The 22,990-nt window shown below is 42.7% G+C and overlaps 1 protein-coding gene across 1 annotated transcript in view; it reads left to right on the top strand.

Moving 5' to 3' along the window:
• The window catches only part of LOC308585146 (cytochrome P450 2J2-like), a 32,424-nt gene extending 10,186 nt beyond the window's left edge, over positions 1-22,238 (top strand). Inside the window, exons 3-9 of the mRNA XM_081190740.1 lie at positions 2,694-2,843; positions 3,046-3,206; positions 4,179-4,355; positions 12,033-12,174; positions 13,258-13,445; positions 13,925-14,066; positions 21,476-22,238. Of these exons, the coding sequence (XP_081046866.1) occupies positions 2,694-2,843; positions 3,046-3,206; positions 4,179-4,355; positions 12,033-12,174; positions 13,258-13,445; positions 13,925-14,066; positions 21,476-21,663 (1,148 nt within the window). The 3' untranslated portion in view covers positions 21,664-22,238. The remainder of the gene's footprint in view (positions 1-2,693; positions 2,844-3,045; positions 3,207-4,178; positions 4,356-12,032; positions 12,175-13,257; positions 13,446-13,924; positions 14,067-21,475) is intronic.
• Positions 22,239-22,990: the final 752 nt, after the last annotated feature.

Below are 22,990 nucleotides of genomic sequence, written 5' to 3'. Positions count from 1 at the left end.
CATCATGAACTCCCTTTCCTTTTAGTATTACTGTCCATGGGATCTCACCCAGCACTTCCCTAAGTTTTATGAAGTCGGCTTTCTTAAAGTCAAGAAATTGAGTCCTAGTATGCTTGGCTGCTCCTTTCCGCTGTATAGTAAACTTCAGAAGAGCATGGTCACTCGCGCCTAATGATCCTTCCACTTCTACCCCACTAACCAGGTCATCAACATTGGTTAGGACCAGATCTAAAATGGCTGTTCCTCTTGTTGCTTCTCCCACTTTCTGGACAATGAAGTTGTCTGCAAGGCCAGTGAGGAATCTGTTTGACCTTATGCTCTTGGCTGAGTTTGACATCCAACAAATATCCGGGTAATTGAAGTCCCCCATTACTACTATCTCCCTTCTTTTTGCATGCTTGGCCATCTGTTCCAGGAAGGCATCATCTATGTCCTCCGTTTGGCTTGGGGATCTATAGTAAACTCCCACATTGAGGTCACTGTTATTCTTCTCTCCCTTAATTTTGACCCAAATGCTCTCACTTTGGCTTTGAGGTTCTAAATCTTGGATCTCTTCACAGGTATACACATCCCTGACATATAACGCCACTCCTCCTCCTTTCTTGTCTGGTCTGTTTCACTGAAATAGATTGTATCCCCCCATTATTACATTCCAATCGTGGGAGTTATCCCACCAGGTTTCAGTGATGCCTATTATGTCATATTTAGTTTGCTGTACCAAGAGCTCAAGCTCATCTTGTTTATTTCCCATGCTTTGCGCATTAGTGTACAGACATTGAAGTCCATTAATCATTCCCCCGTGTCTCTTATTTAAGGATTTTTTCCTCCCACCACTAGGTCTGCGTGCTGTTTGCTCCATTTGGTCTATGACATTTGGATGATCATCTTCATCAATTGATAGGCTCCTACCTTCAGGAGCACTGTCTCCCTCCCTCACATTAGTCAGTTTAAAGCCCTCCTGATGAGGTTTCTGAGATTTTTGGCAAAAACATTTCTCCCAACCGTTGTGAGGTGCAGCCCATCGCTTGCCAGAAGTCCATCTTCAAGAAACTGCAGTCCGTGATCTAAGAATCCAAACCGTTCCTGTTTACACCATTTGCGAAGCCAGCTGTTCACTTCCACTATTTTTCCCTCTCTCCCTGGGCCGTGTCGTTCAACTGGGAGGACAGATGAGATGACAATTTGTGCATTTAATTGCTTCAATTTCCTGCCCAGAGCCTCGTAGTCTCTTTTGATCTTCTGGGGGCTATTGCTTGCAGTGTCCTTGGTTCCCACATGAACCAAGAGGAAGGGGTATTTGTCAGTGGGTTTTATGCTTCCTTGCAGTCGTTCAGTTACATCTTGAATCTTAGCCCCGGGGAGACAGCACACTTCCTGAGACATCTTGTCAGGCCCACAGATCACTGCTTCTGTTCCCCTCAGTAGGGAATCCCCTATCACCACTACACGCCTCCTCTCAGGTTTGGTTGGGGTTCTTCCGTGAGCTGTCCGTTCCAAGGTCGCCTGCACATTCCCTGAGGACTGACTTTGCTGCTCGTCTTCATATACCTGATCGACTGTTATGAGGGAGATATCCTCAAATGGAGTCTGCTCTTCATCTTCCATGCTAGGGGAGAGGACCTCAAAGCGATTGTGTATTTCTAAACAATCAGAGCGAACCCTGGGCCTCCTACTTCTCTGAGTCATGTTTCTCCATATATCTGGCTCCTGTGTTGGTGACCTAGCCTCCTTCTCAGGGGAGTCCCCTGTCTCCTCCTTCGTGGAGACGGTGTGCTCTGTTGCTTCCAAGAAGAGCTCCAGTTCTCTAATTCTTTGGAGCGTAGCTACACGTTCCTCCAGTTGCTGGACTTTGTCTTTTAAGAGGGCAATCAACATGCAATTGCTGCAGGTAAAGCTGCCTGCAACCTTTGGCAAGATGACAAGCATTGCACAGGAACCGCAGGCGACTGCAGCTGTTCCCCCCCTCCATCTTGAGAACGTGTCGTTGGGGGGTGGCTATAGTGGTCCTCCATCATAAAAAGCGTGAAGACAGGACAAATAACTCCCCCCACAATAAAAACCTAGGTCTCCCCCAACAAATGTTTGAGACTAGCCCCCCTAAATCTAAAAGATGGATCTAACTGCGCGCGCCGCTAGGCCCCCTCTGACCTTTGCACAGGGAGAGCAGCTAATCAGCCACAAAGAAACACACACACCAATGCTTGCTTACAAAAAGCTAAATGTTGACACTGTACAGCAGGGCTTTCAGTAGACTCATGATATGATCTGGTGTGGTCTGTTGCTCTGGCTGAGAAACTGACCCCCCAGGTCAGGGTGGCCAGAAGCAAGTTAAGTCCTTTATCCTTCTACAACACCTGCCATCCATTTGTCTCCCAATGAGAAGTGAATTTTGATCGTGACGGCCTTCCATGGAAAGATCTAAACTTGTCGACATCACACTGTATCAGATACCAGTTTTCTCTTCAAAAATCAAAACGGTAGAGCTGTCGAGAAATCTCACTTTTTGCTGATACTGTAAAGTGCGGATGCATGTGACATCATTCTGAGCATCTGCACATGTGTGAGCGGCAAAATCCTGAAGTAACCTGTTCCATTACTTCTGGGTCACCGTGGGAGGCAACCTGAAAAGATTTAACCCGAAGCGACTTTAACCTGAGATATTATTGTTGTTATTTCTCACTGATTTTCCAAAGGTATTACATTATCAAATGGTCACACCTGGAGGCAACAGAGACGCTTTGTTGTAGTTACTCTGCGGAAGCTGTGGCGGGAAAAGAAAGGCATAGAGCACCAAGTAGCAGAGGAGGCCCATCAGCTCGTGGAGGCTTTTGCACGTTCAAAGGGTATGTGATGCTAAGTGATGGTGCTGAGCTGGCATATGGAGATATATTTGTGTCCTACCTCTGTCCATTTTAGAAAGGAATGTGATATGCTTTTCTTGGTTCCTAATGGAGATCCCAGCAGTCTCTCTTGGCCACCATGAACTCCCACTCTCAGTATGAACTGGACCAGCTGAGCTAACATTAGTATAACTTTATTTTGCAGGACAACCACTTGACCCCTCCTTGCTCATCGCTACTTCAGTTTCCAACATGATAAGTGCTGTGGCCTTTGGGCACCGGTTTGCTCTTGAAGATGAAAGGCTCCAAAAGCTGATAGAAGCCATAGATTTTCCCCTACAATTTGCATGTAGCTTTGGTTATGCTGTGAGTAGTCATTTCCATTCCTGCCAAACAGGTCTCCCAAGGGCCTTAATACCACAAATCAGTATTCTGATAGAGGGTTGGAGAAGTGAGATCAGGTTTAAATTGATCTGAGATAAGGACCACTTACTATCTCACAGCCTGATCCATTGCTCATGATTATCATTGAGATAAAAAACATGCACAACCCCCCCCCCCATAAAACAGCAACAAAAGAAGACTTTGTCCACCACAGGAGACTCTTTAGAGGGAAGATGGGACAAAAATGGAACAATGACCTTGAGAACAGGTCATCTAGGGCCCACCAAGGGGAAGAGAGGTGAACAAAATAATCTTCTCAAGAAGGCAATTACATAGTTTTGTTGCCATCATGGAAAACTAAATGTGTCTACTCTATACCCACCTAGCAGTGGCAATCATGGTGAGGCCCCTGCAGCCACCACTTGGCTGGAATTTTTTTTTAATGAAAGAGAGACCAGCAACTCAAGCACTATCGCTATTGCTGAGGAAAGCAGCCCCCTTCTGCTAAACCCTTTATTCAAATTTAAGTTCAGTTCTCCCCATTTCTACATCCATTCCTAATCTGTAAAAAAAAAAAAGTACTCATGAAACTTACTTGAATTTCCCCCCATCCCTATTCTCCACCCACCTCCAAGTACCACAAACGGGCACTAACTTGTTCCAGGAGAGGTCCTGTAATTGTGCCCAGTTTTGAAATTATGCCGGGGAGCTGGAAAAATATTTTGAGCCATACTTTTCTTTCACATTTTCAGCTAGGGATAATTCACAGAATCCAATCATTGTGGGATTCCAGAGAAGCTATAGACACCTTCCTTCTTCTTAGTGAGACTCAAACTAATATGCTAGCCCTGAAGAATAATGCAGATCATGTTTTATAAGTGCAATTCCAAAGCACAAATGGTTTGAACAAGCTTCCTCATGGTAATGGCAGCATTTCTGCTATCTTTCCTTTAGCTTTATGAAATGCTCCCATGGCTCATGAAACATCTCCCAGGGCCCCACAAGAAGGCTTTCTCCTGCACAGAGATGGTGCTTTCATTTGCAAAGGAGGAGATAGAGAAGCATAAGGAGAATCAGTCTCTGCATGATCCACAAGATCTCATTGATTTCTATCTACTTCAGATGGAGAAAGTAAGTATCTGCTTGAAAGCGAATGCTGCTCATCCAAGGAATCATTATATTCCATGTTATGAGTGAATACTAATCCTCAAAAAACAGAGAGAGGAGCTGAGGGAAGTCTTTCTTTTGAGGGAGGGGGAAATAGGGGGGGATTGAGGGTGATATGTTTTTGATTAATTGTTATGTTAAAATCTTTAATAAAAAATAAATATAAGTGAATACTAATCTCTTGCCAGGACACCAATACCTCTCTCTGCCCCCCCCATTCCATTTTAATTGCTAAAGTGAGTTGACATCCTTCCACAGGCATCTACTAAAATAGCTAGGAAAGGATAGATATTTTCATGTACAAATGTGAATGCAAATAAGTATCTGCTTCAAAACTGTAGGCAGCTCATTCAAGGAATCATTATATTCCCTGTTTTATGTGAATACTAATCCCTTGCCTGGAAACCAGTACAGTGGTACCTTGGTTCTCAAACTTAATCCGTTCCTGAAGTCTGTTCCAAAATCAAAGTGTTCCAAAACTGAGGCATGCTTTCCCATAGAAAGTAATGGAAAACGAATTAATCCATTCCATACTTTTATAAACAACCTCTAAAACAGCAATTTAATGTGAATTTTACTATCTAATTTTATTGATTAATAAAATGAAAGCAGTAATCACTGTACTGTACTATAAAATAAATAAAACAGTATTGTGGATGATGAAAATTAAAATTAAAATTCTTTCTTACCTGCACTGATGATAGTCATTGTTTGGATGGTGGGTTTTTATCCATTTCCTTAGTCACACAATCAATCAATCAATCATAAAATGAAGAACAAGCTACAGTCACAAAAATGAAAAAGCCACACAAACAAAAACGCAAAAAATAGCAAAAACAAAAGCACCAAATATAAGCTCCAAATATCACCTCAGGACACGTCAATCGGAAATGGAAGGCTTTGATTACAATGGGGGGGGGGGCACAAATTAGCAGCGCAACAGTGAAAATGGAAGCTCAGGAGCACATTCAGATTCCGAAGCAAAGTTCGCAAACTGAAACATTGACTTCCAGGTTTGCAGCATTCAAGTTCCAAGTTGTTCGGGAACTAAGCTGTTCGAAAACCAAGGTACCACTGTGTCTTTCCCCCCGAATCTCAGTTGAAAATCGCATTGAGTTTCCTCCAAATATTTCTCATAGTCAATTTAGTTGCTCATCCATCCATAAGCATCTATAGAAATGTCTAGGAAATGTGAGTGTAAAGGAGTGTATTATGTAAAGGAGTGTATTATGGGGTCTTGTTTTGGAACATTTTTTGGATTGATGTTTATCTGACATGCAAATGTGGACTGAGAAAACAGAAAATCCAAAACAAAATATTCTTAATTTAACTATGACTTCAAATCCCTGTCTCATCCATCTTCATATACTAGAAAGGACAAAATATATTTTCATCTTTCCCTCTTTGAACAATGCTTATTATGGTGAAAAAAGAACTGTTAAATATGTTTAGTGGGAAGTGCCATATTTCACCACATAATTGTCATATTTTTATGCCAATTATTCTTTTCAAAAAAGGGAGTTGTGACAATTATGTGGTGAAAAACTAAGGCATGACCCTTATGCGAGGAAACAGTTTTTATTAACAAACATATTTATGGTAACATTCTCACCAATTTGGTATGAAACTTCAAACGGGTCAATCCAGACACTAAGATCCTGAGGCAGGTTGCCACGAACATCATCAATGTCCAAACCACTCTCTTTGGATGCTTGTTCAATAACTGGGTCCACTTTCTCCCCTACATGTATACATCTAAACCCTGATCCTTTGTATGGCTTTTCTGGATACCATTGCCCTTGGATCTTAGTGTCTGGATTGACCCGTTTGAAGTTTCATACCAAATTGGTGAAAAGGGACCAGTGAAAGTGCTTTATGTGGATGATTCCAATGATTATGGTAACATTGCTTATTACTTGTTACTAACTGTTTCTGGTGTGATTAGGATGCACAGAATACTTGTGAACAGGAAAAGGTAGTCCAAATCAGGGCAAGGCAATTTCATGCACACTGAGAATGCCCTGTGACTATTGTCTGTTGAATGCTTTGGGACTGATTTTAAGGCTTGAGAAAAGTAGCTCGACTATTGTGTGGTGGTGACCATTAGGCAGTGAAATACGGTAGCACACATTTGAAATATCTGATGCCAGTGTTTCCACTGGATCCCTCTCTTCATGCCAGTGTTGGCTTATTACGCCAACCCACAGATCCTGAAGTCTAGCACTAGCAGCTACCGCTGTAAATACAGGAAATTGTGTGTGGGTTTCTTTTCATAACCAGCTATGAAGCACAGGGCCAGTCCACCCATGAGGCAGGCTGTGACAGCTGCCTTGGGCAGTGGAATGCCAACAGGAGGCATCTCTGGGGGTGTGCTGCCTAGCCAGCTGCTAGTGGAGAAGCAAAGGGGACAGCTTCTGGCAAGATTTCAACAAAATCTTCCAAGATCTCACCGAGCCCCCTGTTGTTGCCACTTTGTGGACTCTGCTGTGCAACCCAGGTAAGGCAGGCAGCAGCAACAGGATTTCTTCTTCATCTTTGGTGATCACTCGTAGCCAAGATTGTCTTCCATAAACACGGTTTTAACAATGAGTCCGCAAGTCACTGTGGAGGCCAATTCTGGATTCACACGTCCTTCCACAGTGGACACATTGGTTTCCAGAAGGGAGATGATCCTGGTGTGGATTTGCCAAGCATGCCTTCCTCTTAGCAGGTTTCTCCCTTGTGTCCTGAGTTTGAGTATCTTCAAAGCCCACGACACCTTTGGTAAAGGCTGTTCTCCAACTGGAGTGCTCACAGGCAAGTGTTTCCCAATTGTTGGTGTTAATGCTACATTTTAAAAAAATTGCCTTAAGACAGTCTTTAAAACTCTTTTGTTGACCACCAGCATTACACTTTCCATTTTTAGTTTGGAATAGAGTAGTTGCTTTGGAAAACGATCATCAGGCATCTGCACAACATGACCAGTCCAATGAAGTTGATGTTGAAGAATCATTGGTTACACTGGTGATCTTTGCTTTCAGCCTGCTCAGATTAAACAGCTTTCCATCTGTTTAATATATGATATCTACTCTGGTGGGGAGTTTCCCTTCAACAAAGTGTAGGATCATGGCAATGAAAATAATGAATAGTGTTGGGGCAATAACACAACCCTGTTTAACACCTGATCCCACTGTGAATGGTTCACTCTGAGAGCCATTGTTATCCTTGATTGTGGCTGTCATATTATCATGGAGGAGCCAAATGTTGTTCACAAATTTATCTGGGCAGCCAATCTTCAGAAGGACAGTCCACAGGGCATTATGATTTACAGTGTCAAAAGCCTTAGTTAGGTCAATAAATGCCATATACAAGGGTTGGTTTTGCTCTCAGCATTTTTCTTGAAGCTGTCTAGTGGTGAAAATCGTGTCCACTGTCCCCCTAGAAGGCCAAAAACCATTTTGGGATTCAGGAAGGGTCACCTTGGATATTGTTAAGAGACGGTTTGCTAAGATCCTTGCAAGAATTTTGCCAGCCGCAGCTAATAGAGAAATGCCTTAATTCTGTCACCTTTTAAAAAGAGATTGATAATTTTGGCATCCCCAAAGTCTGCTGGGATTTCTTCTCTCTCCCAGATTGTTTCGATGAGCTTGTGAAGTTGTTGTGTAAGTTCAATTCCACCCACTTTGAAGACTTCAGCAGGTATTCTGTCAGGTCCACTGGCTCTGTTGTTTTTCATTTGGTTAATGGCTGTACACAACTCTCCCAGATTAGGAGATACTGCAAGCTCATCTCTAACTTGTTTTTGCAGAATTTGTGAGAGGACCTCAGCAGCTATGGGGGAGTTGTGGTTAAGGAGATGTTGGTAATGTTCTTTCCAGTGCAGTGCAGTAGCTTCTTTATCTTTTAGAAGTGTGGTACTGTCTGCTGAGCATAGGGGGCATATGCCATGATTTATTGGCCCATACATGGTCTTTGTGGCTTTAAAGAAATTCTGTGCATCATGAGTGTCAGCTAAGCGCTGGATCTCTTGAGCTTTTTTTAATCCACCAGGTGTTTTTTAGTTCTCTGGTTCTTCTTTGAACCTCAGCGTTGGCATAGGTTTTTTTCCCCTTAGTGGCACAGTTTCTGTCTCTTTGTCAGATCTGCAAGGCCTTCCTTTTCTTGTCAATCATGTGTTCAATCTCACTGTCTTTCTCATCAAACCAGTCCTCATGTTTCTTGGTTTGCTATCCGATACTTTGTTCACAGGCTGCAATAATGGATGTTTTTAGCTTGGTCCAGTGTTCCTCGATGTTATCAGGGAATTCTGAAAGCAGATGGTCCTTAAGAGTTGTTTGGAAGCAGATTCAGAAATTTGGGGAAGTGGCAGGATTTAAATTAAACAGGAATAAAAAAAACCTGCCAGTTAAAAACTTGAAGGAAGAAGAAAAAAAGGAGTTGGAGCAAAACACTGAGATAGATGTCCATAAAAAGGTTAAATATTTAGGGATATGGCTAACATCAAGAAATATAAACTTATACAAAGACAATTATGAAAAAAATTGGCTTGAGATAAAAAGAAATTTAGAAATATGGAGCAGAATGAATCTCTCACTGTTAGGAAAAATAGTGGTGGTTAAAATGAATGTGCTGCCAAAAATGCTATTCCCCTTCCAATCAGTCCCAGTAATTGTGAAAGATGAATGTTTTAAAAAATGGCAGAAAGAAATTTCTAAGTTTATTGGGGGGGGGGCAAAAGGCCAGGGATAAAATATAAGATACTTACAGACATAAAAGATAGAGGCAGTTTTGCCCTCCCAGACCTTAAATTGTATCATGAAGCTGCATGCCTGGTATGGATTAGGGACTGGATGAAGTTGGAAAAGCAAGAAGCATTAGAATTGGAAGGACATGACAATAGATTTGGCTAGCACACATACTTATGGTATGGGAAAGGGAAGGTTCATAAAAGTTTCTATAACTATATAATTAGGAAATCATTAATGAGAGTATGGGAGAGATATAAAGATTTGTTAGAACAGAAGACCCCTTGGTCGCTTTCACAACATGAAGCTTTACTGCTCAAACCACTTGGAAAGAAAGGAAAGTGCTTTACGTATGTTGATTTGCTAAAGCATCAAGAAGGAAAATGGAAACTAAGAGATTATGAGGAAATAAAAGACCACTTTCAGAGTTGGTTACACTATTGGCAACTACATGAAATATACAAAGAAGACAATAAGAAAGAATTTAGCTATACGACATCTAGATTCCAAAAGGAAGTTGTAGAAGGGAAGGTGAAGCTGCTGAAAGGTGCATATAGTATTCTGCTAGAATGGGAAACAAAAAATGAAGCGGTGAAATCAGTCATGATTAAATGGACACAAGATATAGAACACAAAATAATGCTTGAAGTTTGAGAAAGATTGTGGAAAACTGATTCAAAATATACAGATTGCTCTTTGCTGAAAGAAAATTACATGAAAATGATGTATAGATGATATATAACATGAGTGCAAATAGGAAGAATGTATAAAACTGGTTCAAACATGTGTTGGAAATGTAAGGAAAAAGAAGGGACTTTTTACCATATGTGGTGGGATTGTAGCAAAATTTTAAAAAATTCTGGGAAATGATATACAATGAGTTGAAGAAAATGTTCCAATTAAAATTTATAAAAAAAGCCTGAAGCATTTTTGTTAGGGAATGTAGGAAAAGACCTGCCAAGGAAATTGAAAAACATCTTCATGTATGCGGCAACAGCAGCAAGAGTCTTAATAGCACAAGGATGGAAGAATGAAGAAATCCTGACCAAAGAACTGTGGCAAGAAAAACTGATGGATTATGCGGAAGTGGTGAAATTGACATGCAAACTACGTGATAAGGACAGCTGTGATTTTAAAGAAGAATGGGAACCCTTTACAAAGTACTTAAAGAAACAAGAAAATGAACTGGACTCCTTGGCAGGTTTTGAAGAAACATTCACAACCCTTTTATTGGTAATATATAGATAGATAAATTAAGGATATCTACAATTTTATAACATGCAGAGATATTATGTGCTGAAAAACCAGAGAGAGGAGCTGAGGGAAGTCAGGGTGGGTGGAAGGGTGGGTTTTTCTTTTGGGGGAAGGGGGAGGGAAAATGGGGGGGGGAATGAGGATGATGTATTTTTGATAAAATGTTATGTTGAAGTTCCTAATAAAAAATATTTTTTAAAAAGAGAGTTGTTTGGAAGCAATCTCGGTTAATGGGATCTTGAAGGGCTTGAGTGTTCATTTTGCACCTTGGTTTCCTTCCTTGAAGCCTGTGTTGAGGTATAATCTTGATAGCCATCGTGGAACGTATTAGTCGGTGATCTGTCCAGCATTTGTCGGCACTCGTCATAGCTCTGGTAAGGAGCACATCATGGAAATCTTTAGCAAAGACAATAACATAGTCTAAGAGGTGCCAGTGGTTTGACTGAGGATGCCTCCATGAAGTTTTAAATTTATTTTTTTTGTTGAATGAGTGTGTTGGTAATAGTAGCCTGTTGGTTTTTGGTGAGTTTACCAGAAGTCTGGTAGGGACTTCTGACAGGAGCTTTACAAGATTGTTTTTGATAGCGAAGCCTACCTCATGTATTTGACATTCTTGTTCCGATAGACCTTTACAGAAGAATGTGTAGCCTCCTTTTTCTTCCTTCAGTTGTCCCTTGCCTGCTCTTAGAGTCTCTTGAAGCACTGCAATATTGATGTTAAAACGTCACATCTCTCTTGCAATGATGGCAGTTCTGCGTTCAGGATGCTCATAATCTGTGTTATATCTGTCCATATATTCCATGTTCCAAAGTTCAATTGTCTTTTACCACCGCTGGGTGGTGACACCACTGGGCATGGTAATCCAGTCAGGGAAAAAGAGAGGCAGACTATGTTTAGGGCACCTTTTTTAGCCCCTCCCCCATTTTGGAGTGAGCAGAGTAGATCCTAAAAAGGGCTGCTCAGTCATGGATACAGCTGCCGAGCTGCTCAACTGCCTTGTTCCTTGAGTCAGAATGACTGAATCTGTATCCACCGCCCATGTGCTGTTTCATGACTAAGGGCTTCCAGATTTCACAATCCTGCCCCTGTTACCATATGCTGATCACCATGGAACTTTGGGTGTTTGGGTTTGGGATGGGTTTTTTGGAAGATGCCTGTACGTGAATTTGTTTTATGTCTGTAGATCAGTGCACACTGACCAATGAACAGTCTTCGCAGTAAGGCTCTGTTCTGATGGCATGAGTTCTCATGGCGACAGGTAAATTCTTATCTGCTGCAGCCTTCATCCACATTTACAGCCGTTGTAACATACTGCTTGTTATCACCCACCTGTTCTGCCGTTGATGACTTCTTGGATCATTCTTTGTCTAGCTCCTCCCCGTTGACCGTACCACCTTGGGTGACCCTGCTGGGAGTACAAGATTCCCAATGGCTTCGCTCACAAGGGTCATAGGAATTTGCAAGCCCACTCATCACAAAAAGGTGATGATCCAGCGAGTGAGGGCAGCAAGAGTAAGGGGGGTGGCAGCAGCTTCCCATTTCACCTTAGGCACTATAAGAGGATACCCCACCTCTCATGAAGCATGTGTGGGTGGTATGGTAATAAGTGGGGGAAGGAAGATAAAGTGTAAATGACATGTCATTTCCCCATTTTCAACACCAGAGCAGGAATGACCCAGAGTCCACCTATGATGAAGAAAACTTGGCCCAGTGCATTTTTGACCTCTTTGTAGGAGGGTCGGACACAACTAGGAGTTCTCTGCAATGGGCACTTCTCCTTCTGGCAAGTCATCCAGATATCCAAGGTGAGAGAGGAGAGCCAGGGCTTCTCTTGACCACTAGGGTGGAGCATAGTTTTTTAAAGGTTTCATATCGGAAAGAGTTAAAAGTGAGTTTATCATGTAAATTATGGAAGGTAAACGATATTGAAATAAGCTAAATTTTTTTGACTTTCATGTCTGGAAAGATATTTTTCCCACCAACATTTTCCTTCATAGTTTCTAGAACCTATAATTAACAGATGGAAAAATGTAAAATGCCCAGAAAGCTGGGACTGGGGGGAAACCATGGGCCTTGCCCTAAATTCACTGAATGAGCAGGATAGTCAAGTAACAGAATAAAATATCTCTAGGAAGTTTATACTTGGAGATGAGTTTCATGGCAATGCTCTGTCATTTGTCATAAGGAAGCCTACAATAGTAGCGTTGGAAGGGACCCCAAGGGTCTTCTGATACAACCCCCTGCAATGCAGGAATTAACCCCTTTCCCCCCTCCAGTTTGATACCATACCACAACCTGTACCTGTTTTCTTTTGCAAATCTGCTAGCAGTTTCTTTATGCAGCAAATGTACAAGAATGCCCCTGCTGTGAGATAAGTGACTGAGCCTCATTCCTGCCTCTCCATGCTCCATTACATGAGGGATGCGGGTGGCACTGTGGTCTAAAGCACTGAGCCTCTAGGGATTGCTGATTAGAAGGTTGGCAGTTCGAATCCATAAGACAGGTGAGCTCCTGTTGCTCTGTCCCAGCTTCTGCCAACGTAGCAGTTCGAAAGCATGCCAGTGTAAGTAAACAGGAAATATTGAGGACTGGGGGTGCAGGATGAATATATGACAGCCTTTGATCCCAGCCCTTCATCAAATCCAGACAGTTCTGGCAACCAGAAACTACTGAGATGAGCTTCTCTTTCAACCTTTTCTTACCTGGGATCTAGAGTGGGGAAGAACCATATAGACTGACTTAAACTCTTTGGAGGACGAGGTGGGCTTTGAATGCAAGAACCTGGGACTCATTCACAGAGATTTGTTGAATATGTTCAAGGGAAATAAATGTCCAACTGAAATAAAATGCAGTATTAACAATAAACCTGTTTCCGTCATTGTCTTCAGATAAAATGCACAAGGAAATAGAAGATGTCATAGGTTCTGCTCACTCAATCTGCTATCAAGATAAGAAGAAACTGCCCTACACCAATGCTGTGATTCATGAGATGCAGCGCTTTAAATTTGCCAATTTTTTTGGGTTACCTAGGCAATGTACAAAGGATTTGAAGCTGTGTGGTTTTCTCATTCCCAAGGTATTACAGTGTGATACAGCTGCACTCCTGTAGCCCAAGAGCAAAGAGCAGCAGAAGGTTTCATATTGAGAGATGCAGCCAGCCGTACAGGAACTTCCTGTCTATTCAAAAATCTGAAGGGCAAGAGCAGGAGCTCCATCTGCAGACATGTTTCACCATCAGCAAGTACCATTCCATGGGGCAATTGTGGCAGCGGAGGAGCATGTAGTGGCCAGAGGTCTCACCTGGGTTGTGAGCTTTCATTTTAAAAGAGGTGGGGGAAAGTCCTCTTGTGTTCCTGCCTGTATAGAAAGTTTTTACAGTGATGAATACAAAGCCACCCACCAAAATAATAATAATAATAATAATAATAATAATAATAATAATAATAATAATAATTCAGATCAGTCTCTGCAATGATTAGTCTTGGGATAGTGTGGGACAATAAAACAAAAGTATTGGTATGAATGCATTCCATGTCACTTGTTTCTTATTTGCAGGGGACTATTATTATTCCCGATCTACGCTCTGTTCTTCTTGATCCAACACGATGGGAGACACCTGCAGAGTTCAACCCAAATCATTTTTTGGACAAGGATGGACAATTCGTGAACAGAGAAGAATATCTGCCATTTGGTGCAGGTAAATGCAGAAGACCAAGCTATGTTGTGATCTGTAGATGTGCTTACTGGTCTGCTTCCAGGAAATGACATTAGCAGCAGCAGCACAGGAGGGAGTGGGCCAGAGCAGAAGGAGCACCTTTCTGGCTGGAGTGGCACTGCTGGTCAGCAGAATGGGGCAAGGCACTGGCAAGTTAAGGGGATCTCTAGGTTGGTGGCTTGGGACCAGAGCCATAGCTAGGTGATCTTGCGCCCTGACAGAACTGTCCAGATTGCGCTCCCTTGTTGTTGTTCTGTAGTCGTTTAGTCATTTCCGACTCTTTGTGACCCCATGGACCAGAGCACGCCTGGCACTTCTGTCTTCCACTGCCACCCGCAGTTAGGTCAAACTCATGCTGGTAGCTTCGAGAACAGTATCCAACCATCTCGTCCTCTGTCATTCCCTTCTCCTTGTGCCCTCCATCTTTCCCAACATCATGGTCTTTTCAGGGAGTCTTCTCTTCTCATGAGGTGGCCAAAGTATTGGAGCCTCAGCTTCAGGCTCTGGTCTTCCAGTGAGCACTCAGGGCTGATTTCCTTAAGAATGGATACATTTGATCTTCTTGCAGTCTCGTCCAGCACCATATTTCAAAAGCATTAATTCTTCTGAGGACTTCCGGTTTGGCGCCATCGCCGAATGGCAGACTCCCTCCGAGCTCCGGAGTGAGTCTGCTCGGCAGGGGCTGGGTCCTACCGCGCCGGTGACGCGGGGACCCTTAAAAACCACGGGCACGGAGCCCGTGGACATGGGGACTCGGCTGGCACCACTAGCGCCCTCCCGACTCGTGAAGGAGCCTTTTTAAAGGCTTCGGATCAGGTGCCGGGGAGTGGCGTGGTGCTTTGAGTCTATCGCTTCCCCTGCCGAGCGCAGCCGCATGCCATTCGACGGAGAGCGCTGGCTTCTTCCATTTGAAATTCAGACTACCAACAACAACCCGTGAGTAATTGGGAAACCGGGTACAAAAGGAGAAAAAAAGAATTTTTTTCGGATTCGGCACGAGCGGGGGTGATCTAAAAAGGAAGTCAGTCCCCCCCTGATTGTAAACATTCTAAAACAAGGACTGGGTAACCAAGATCGAAAGAGAAGTTTATTGCTGATAAAAATCATTAATTCCACGATGGGAAATTACAAGAATTGTGCTGGAGGAGAAGAGTGGAGGGTGAGAGGGAAAATGCAACCCCCCCTGGGAGCCGGGGCGATTCGTAGAGCCTGGCGAAGAGAGACGGAGACTTTGACAGCTGTCAAAGTAGCTGTCAAAGTTGGAGAATATAAAGAGGACTTTGTTACAAGGATTTTGCTGGATAATTCTGTTACAATTTCACATAATATGGATATAAACTGTCGGAAAATAAGGAACAACAAGTTGACTTTTGGATTAGAGGATACAAAGTTACTGCAATCCCCCTAGAGGGGTTTCGGGACATTACAAGCGGTCGTACATGGAAAATTACTCTGGGACTGGCACAGGACTTATCTTCTGGGAAAGCTGCAAAACTGAAATAGTATTTTGTCTACAGAGGTGTTTACATTAAAAGGAGACAATAGAATTTTCTATTGAAGAAAGGAAGGGACTGGACGTAAGTTTTTGTTCCTGAATATCAAACCTCTGTAGAGATACCAGATCTCGGAATAAGAACGTTTTAGCAGCTGAACAAGACAAGAAACCTGAGAAAGTAAGGAATAAAAAGAACAAAGGACTAACTACGACACGGAAAGAACAATGGGAGGAGCAACAAAGACCAAGGAAATTAAAGGCCTCTATTAGACTGGATTTTTGGAAGTTAAACATCATTAAAATAAACAAATTAAAAGAAAACCGGCAAGGTGGAAGGGGAAAAAAATTGGCCATGGACTTGAGACCTCCAGGCTGACAACATATAGACTGATGGACATGGGGAATCTAAACCGGGGAAGGGAGGGGGGAGTTTTGGAATCCAAAGGCTATATAACCAACTTTTTGAATTTACTTATATTTTTTATCTTCTATTTCTTTATATAACTTTTCTATATTATGGTATTATGATTTGACATGTTTTAAAAAAAGGGAATTCGTGGAAGGAAATTGGGGCAGATCTTGGGGAAAAATCTTTTTTCTTTTTCTGTTAAAGATGAGGGGTGATGGTAAGATTGTATAATTTAAATTGGCTAATGGGTTAAACATATTAAGTTTTAAACTGGGAGTGAGAGCTTGTGGAACCAAATTAATGAAAGGGGAATATAGTCGGGAGGGGGAGGAGGGAGTCCTAGAAAGAAGGTAATGAAAGTAAGGTTTTAAATATATTTCTTTCTTTTCTATCTTTTCTTTTCTGTTATATTGGAAACTCTAATAAATATGATTATAAAAAAACAAAAGCATCAATTCTTCTGTGATCAGCCTTTTTATGGTCCAGCTTTCACTTCCATACATCACTACTGGGAAAACCATAGCTTTTACTATACAGACCTTTGTTGGCAATGTGCTTTGTTTTTAAGATGCTGTCTAGGTTTGTCATTGCTTTTCTCCCAAGAAGCAGGCGTCTTTTAATTTCGTAGCTGCTGTCACCATCTGCAGTGATCAGTGTAACATTCATATAGATATTAAAAAGCATGGGGGAGAGGACGGAACCCTGAGGCACCCCACAAGTGAGAGCCAAGGGGTCTGAACACTCATTCCCCCCCCCCCACTTTCTGGACACCGCCCAGGAGGAAGGAGCGGAACCACTGTATGACAGTGCCCCCAGATCCCAGCCCCTCTAGACGGTCCAGAAGGATGTTATGGTCTATGGTGTCAAAGGCCGCTGATAAACATTCTGAATAACACTTTGGCAAAACAGACATAGTTAGGAATGGGAAAACATCAAGGCTGCTGTCAATTGTCTAGCCTGGTTAGTGCTAACCTTTCTTTCTTCTTGCTATACTTATGTTTTGTTCTGTAATTTGAAGTTCCCTATCTCATATCAAGGAAGATACATTCAGGAAGAGGATGGATTGAAGATGAAGGGTCCTGTGGGAGGGGCAGGGCAGAGAGCATCTCCCAGGGCTAGAAGCCAGTGTAAGAGGGTCTAGCTCCCAGTGAGAACTGGGAGGGCTCACTTTTCTGTGTGCAGAATAAGGGTGAAGATTTAATTTTGATAGAGGACCTTGTAATTTCCTTTATTTCTTTTCAATCTTTTCTTCCTTTCCTATTTTTTTTCTATTTTCCCTTTTAGATTAGCATGGCTTTTATTGTGTCTCACGCATAAAACGTTCAATAAAACTTGATTTAAAAAAATGAAAGGAAAACTATGGTCAACTTCCCAAATCAGCAATGCAGAAAGGGGTTAAGACCATGAGCAAACTGTCCTGCCAGGTTTACTTCATCTTGGTGGGAACCAGCATTGCTGCCTGAAAAGAAGTTGGGTGGCTTGCAGTGGTGATGTGTGACAGGGAACAGCACTATCCTGGTGCTTGCTGTGCTGCCTCTCTCAGGACTGGGCAGGGGTGGCATATGCAGGGAGGTCCAGATGGTAAACAATGGAGGCCCCATAGTGCACGTGTGGGTCCCAAGCAGGGCCGTAGCTAGAGGGTGGTGATATGGGCCCCCACCAGGGTCACAGAATCGGCTAAAAATATGTCACCTTCTCTTTCTCTAGCAGTAGCAGCAGCAGCAGCTGGATCCCGCAGCCCTGCCCCACAGCGGGTACGGAGGGGAAAGGAGCACAGCGCGGCTCCCTCAGACAGCACATTCACTTTCCCACCTCAGCTGGAACGGACCATTGGGAATCTCGGGCATAGGGGATCCTGCTGCTGCTGCGAATGCTGCCACCAGTAGCAGGACGCTGCTTGCCTCCCTGGCTGCTTAAGAGTGCTTCTCTCCCCTCCACCTTTCTCACTTTCTCACCCACCCCTCTGCCTTTCTCACTTCCTGGTTTTTGCGCGACTTCTGAAGAATGCATGCTCAAATTGCATGCCTGAAACGTTACCTTAGGGTAGCAGCCAAGCAGGGCAGGGTGATCGCTCCAAGGGTGGATCGAGCGCTTGGATGGGGAACGAAAAGGGAAAAAAAAGTGGGGGAGGAACAGGCGGGAGAGGAGAGAGTGCCTTGAGCATCAATTGTTAAGTTATTATGCTTCTGTGTGTGCACAAACGCGCCCTCGCGCCAACTGGCTAACATACAAATCAGCCCCGTAATCTCCTCTCTGAAATGAAACATTCCAAGCAGGGAGGCTCATCGGCAATCCAGTAGCCTTTCTGAGAAAGGGAAAGGTTTTGTTTACGACTGCAATCTATTTATATGGAATTGCACAGTGCAAACGGCAATGCTAGCTGTTTATGCTTTTCCTTATGTGATGTGAATGGAAATATTGTTTTGCAAGGTGGAATAGCCTTTGCACAGAGAAAGAGGGAGGGGGGAGTCCAACGCTTACAATTCGAGCTGAAAATAGGATGGTAGTCAACTAAGCTTTACTCAGAGTAGACCCATTAAAATGAAGGACTATGACTAAGTGAGGTCCATTAATGTCAACAGTTGACCTTCTCTGAGCTGACTACTGTCCAGAGTTTCTTTCAGACGAATAGACTGTGATCCTGGGTCCTAGTATGGCTCCACTGAAGGAGGGAGAAACATAGACTCTGTTGATGTGCATGAGCTAATTTAATTTGAAACATTCACTGAAAGCAAAATCTCTTTTGAGAATAAAAGTCCTATATGTTTCCGAAAGGTCATGTTCATGCCTTAGAATCTAAGGTGGCCCCCAGATGTTGGTGGGTTCCAACTCCCATCAGGCCCAGATAGCACAGCCAAAGGCAGGGATGATGGGTGTTGTAGTCCAACAGCATCTGAAGAGCCTACAAAAGCAAAGCAGGTCTGGTCTGATCAGATGTTTTCAAACTTGCTGAATACTCAGTGCCTATTGAACCAATGATATCTGTAGTCATTATTTAGCACTTGAATACTGAGCAGTTAGGCATAATCTAATCCACAAATATCCTTACAATAATCAGGTCAGTCAAGCCCCAAGCCAGTATCCCAAGACCCAAGCATATCTGTGGAAATAGTTGAGCTCAGTTTCCTAAACCCTTGTCTTATACCATCCATCTACACATATTCTGGAAACAAAAGTTACTGAAACAATTTGTTGTTCCATACCTATATATCTCAATGAAAAAAACATATTTATTAAAAGCTGACTATTTATTTTCTGTTTCTATTACTTATTTTCTATTTCTTATTTTCTCCCAGACTTAGAAAGATTGTCCACCAACTGGGAAAACCAACGTCTCTCAACTTTCAATTTCCCTGATTCTAAAATTGGATTTATTTTTTGTTTGTTTTAGTGAATCCATCGCACTAATTTTCAAGATTAGTGACGCACACAGCCAAGGACTCTGTAAGCTAAATGTGCTACTGTCAGGGAACTGCCATCGGAAGGAAGGGAGGTGGAAGGGCTCACACAGGTTGGGAGAGACTCAGCAGCTGAAGAGGGAACCAGTAGGGGGAGAGGAGCTGAGCTGAGGGAAAGTGAGCAGGAGGGATGGCTCCGAGACACTTCCAGCGAGGGCAGTGGGGAGGTTTCAGGACCTCCCATAGGAACACCCACTCCTCGCCGGAAACTGTCACGCAAAGAGTCCAGAAGACGTGTTTCCGTTAAGGAGCTTTTATGTTGGAAGCGATTCCGAAAGCAACCACTGTCGGAATCTGCCAGCGACTGAGGGAGCCATGTTTAAGGGGCTCCGTTACAGACAGAGGTTTGCAAACTTGATCAAACTCTGAGGGACTTGGATTTTACGCACAAGCAGCTCATCGTCCAATCACAGCTACATATATAGTAAATGTATAATAAACCGATAGCTGGAAGTTTGCAGAATTTGTAGCACTTTTAGTTGAGGTGGTCAAGTACCGTATATGCATTTGGAGAGTGCCCCTAAATTCCATACTGACAGCCACTTCAGGTGATTAACACAAATTGCATACTTTAGTAGTACTTTGGTCTGCTTTGTTATGTGAAGTATCACAGACTGTCAGAAATTATCTAGGTAAATGTTTTATCTGTGTTAGCAACAGTTCTTTTCTTTTGAAGAGTTGGAAGTATGTCTACAATAGTGTTGTGCAGTTCATTTTTAACTTAGGCATTTTGTAAGCTCTCTGTTAGAGTTGCTTTTTAGCTTAACATTTTTGTCACACCTCTTATACGCATGCTTCAAATCAGCGGCATGCAGTGAAATTTTCCATAGGGGAACAGTTAGGGCCTGAGGTGTTGGCTTCCAAGGGTAATTGTGGGGAGGACGTCATGTATTTGATGTGTGAAAGCGGCAAACCCGGAAGTACTTCCGGGTTGCCGTGGACATTCACCGCAATGGACGCTATTCAGGGCGGATGTTCGCAGAGGTATTACCGTAGCACTGAGAATATTTCTCACTATGCCAGGAAGTGTAGCATCTTGTGAACATAGTTTTAATAACTTAAAACTCATACAAAACTACTTAAGATCAAGTATGAGTGAAACCAGACTAACAAGTCTAGCAATCCTGTCCATCGATTATGAACTAGCATCAAAAACAGATTTTGATGAAATTATTACTGAGTCTTCTTCGATTAAAGCTAGAAAAATAAAGTTCTAATCACATCAGACTTCATTGAGGAGATTCCTACTTAAGGCCAGAGTTGGCCTAACTTTACTTTTTAAAAAGATTTCAAATAACAACTCTTCTGAATAAGAACTTGTAACGTGACTTGTGAATAATGTTAATAGTTTTCTTATTTATATCAACCAAATAACACAGATATTGTGAAAGCAATGCCATTTTACATCATATAGTATTATAATATAAAGTTATCATTGTGAAATAAATCAGTATGATATTTTTCTCCATTTCATTTAGGCCTATCTGTATACTGTTTTACAACTTAATTACATTTAAAAAACTGTCAACTGCCATCTAAATGTCATTTGCTTTCCTGAAACCTTTTATTAAGACATAATAAATTAAATATTGTATTTTCTGGGAAAGAATTCAATACAAGGTGAAATGTGTGGGGAATTGAATGGCACAGGGTGGGGTGGGGTGGAGGAGAGGCGGAAAGAAGAGCTAATTTTTCCGTGGCTAGGGAGTGCAATCTGGACAGTTCTGTCAGGGGTGCAAGATCACCTAGCTATGGCTCTGGTCCCAAGCCACCAACCCAGAGATCCCCTTAACTTGCCACTGCCTTGCCCCATTCATATAGATATACAGAACAAAACATAAGTATAGCAAGAAGAAAGGAAGGTTAGCACTGACCAGGCTAGAAAAATGACAGCAGCCTTGATGTTTTCCCTATTCTAACTATGTCTGTTTTGCCAAAGTGTTATTCAGAATGTTTATAGCTACAAAGCAATGAACATGGGAAAGTAAACTATTGCTCACTTACTCTCTTCTTCTTGTCTCCTCTTCAGGGGCTCGCATTTGTTTGGCAATGCAGATGGCAAAGATCGAAATATTCATCTTCCTGACCAGCCTGCTGAGGGCATTTAGTTTTCAGCTGCCAGAAGGAGTCAAAGAGCTCAATCAAGAGGCTATAATAGGAACTGCAGCACATCCCCATCCTTATAAACTCTGTGCTGTTCCCCGTTGCAACACATAACAAAATAGGAAAATATTAGGGGCTGCACCCCTGCTTCCTGCACTCGGTGACCCCTTCGCCACTCCTGACACATGAACCCCCTCGCATTTCCCCTTCCCTTCCCATCTCATCCCATGCAGCTACTGAGGTCTCTTTTCACCTTTGCAGCTCCATTTCTGAAGCCACTTCTCTCTTATCTTCTGCAGCTCTGCTTTGCATCCATTTCCCCCTTCACCCCATCTCCTCCTTTTCTTTAGGCCCTTTCATGCCCCTGCTTTCATCTTCATCCCTCTCCCAATGCCTCCTTACTCTCTCCTTTTTGACAACTTCCTTTGCATCCCCATTCTTACTCTTGCTCCCTTTTCTCCTCCCCCTCCCCCTTACTTTTCTCAAATCTCCCTTACACACACCTTCCCACACCTCCTCCCCTCTCCCTCTTCTGCAGCCCCCTTCTAACACCCCTCATGCTATGTTATTGTATCTTTAAGATGAGTAGACTCCTAAGAGCAAGGCTATCAGCTTCTCCAGTTGAAGAAAGTTTCTTTGATGGATACTGTACATGTGTGCTTGTTAATAAAATATCTCTTCTAAATCACTACATTGAACCCGGAACCCAGAACGCAGACCACACAAGGTATCAGGAGTGAAATAGGTTGTGTGGAGGCACTATGCAATATCTGAAGGCTTCACATCCTTTATCACAGTTAAGGAATGGAAGGAGGAGAAGTTTGAAACAGACATTCCCCTGACTTCCACTAGCCTTTCCTTCAATGGCAGAAGTTTGAGTAAAATGGAGATGGTGGAAAACTGAGATAACTGTGGCTTTAGGAATAATGGAGGGATGGAGGAACACTGAGCAATTGGTGTGTGTGTGTGTGTGTGTGTGTGTGTGTGTGACATTTTAATAAGGAGAAACAGCAGAGATGGGTACGGAAGCAACCACCCAATAGCTAAGAAAACAGAAGAATGAAATGGAAAGTGGAATTAAAGAGGACAAAGAGACTTTGGAGAGCAATACGGATGAAGGATTGCCAGAACAGCAGGATGAAATGGTGGAGCTGGAGGCAACAGATGGTGTAATGAAGACCTCCTTCACAAAAGGTGACTAGAGGACTGAAACAGCCAAATGGCAGTGTTGTGATGTTGGAGGAGTGGAAGGAAGCCACAGATGAAGGAATGAAGAGACACCCTAAGCTGGCAGAGATAGAGTTGGGAGAGGAGAATAATAATAATAATAATAATAATAATAATAATAATAATAATAAATAAATAAATTTTATTTATATCCCGCCCTCCCCAGCCGAAGCCGGGCCGAAGGCGGCTAACAACAATAAAACAGTACAAAAGT

The sequence above is a fragment of the Podarcis bocagei genome, assembly GCF_964188305.1.
Source record: "Podarcis bocagei genome assembly, chromosome: 4".
NCBI lineage: Eukaryota > Metazoa > Chordata > Lepidosauria > Squamata > Lacertidae > Podarcis > Podarcis bocagei.
This window is presented reverse-complemented; position numbering and strand designations above follow the sequence as displayed.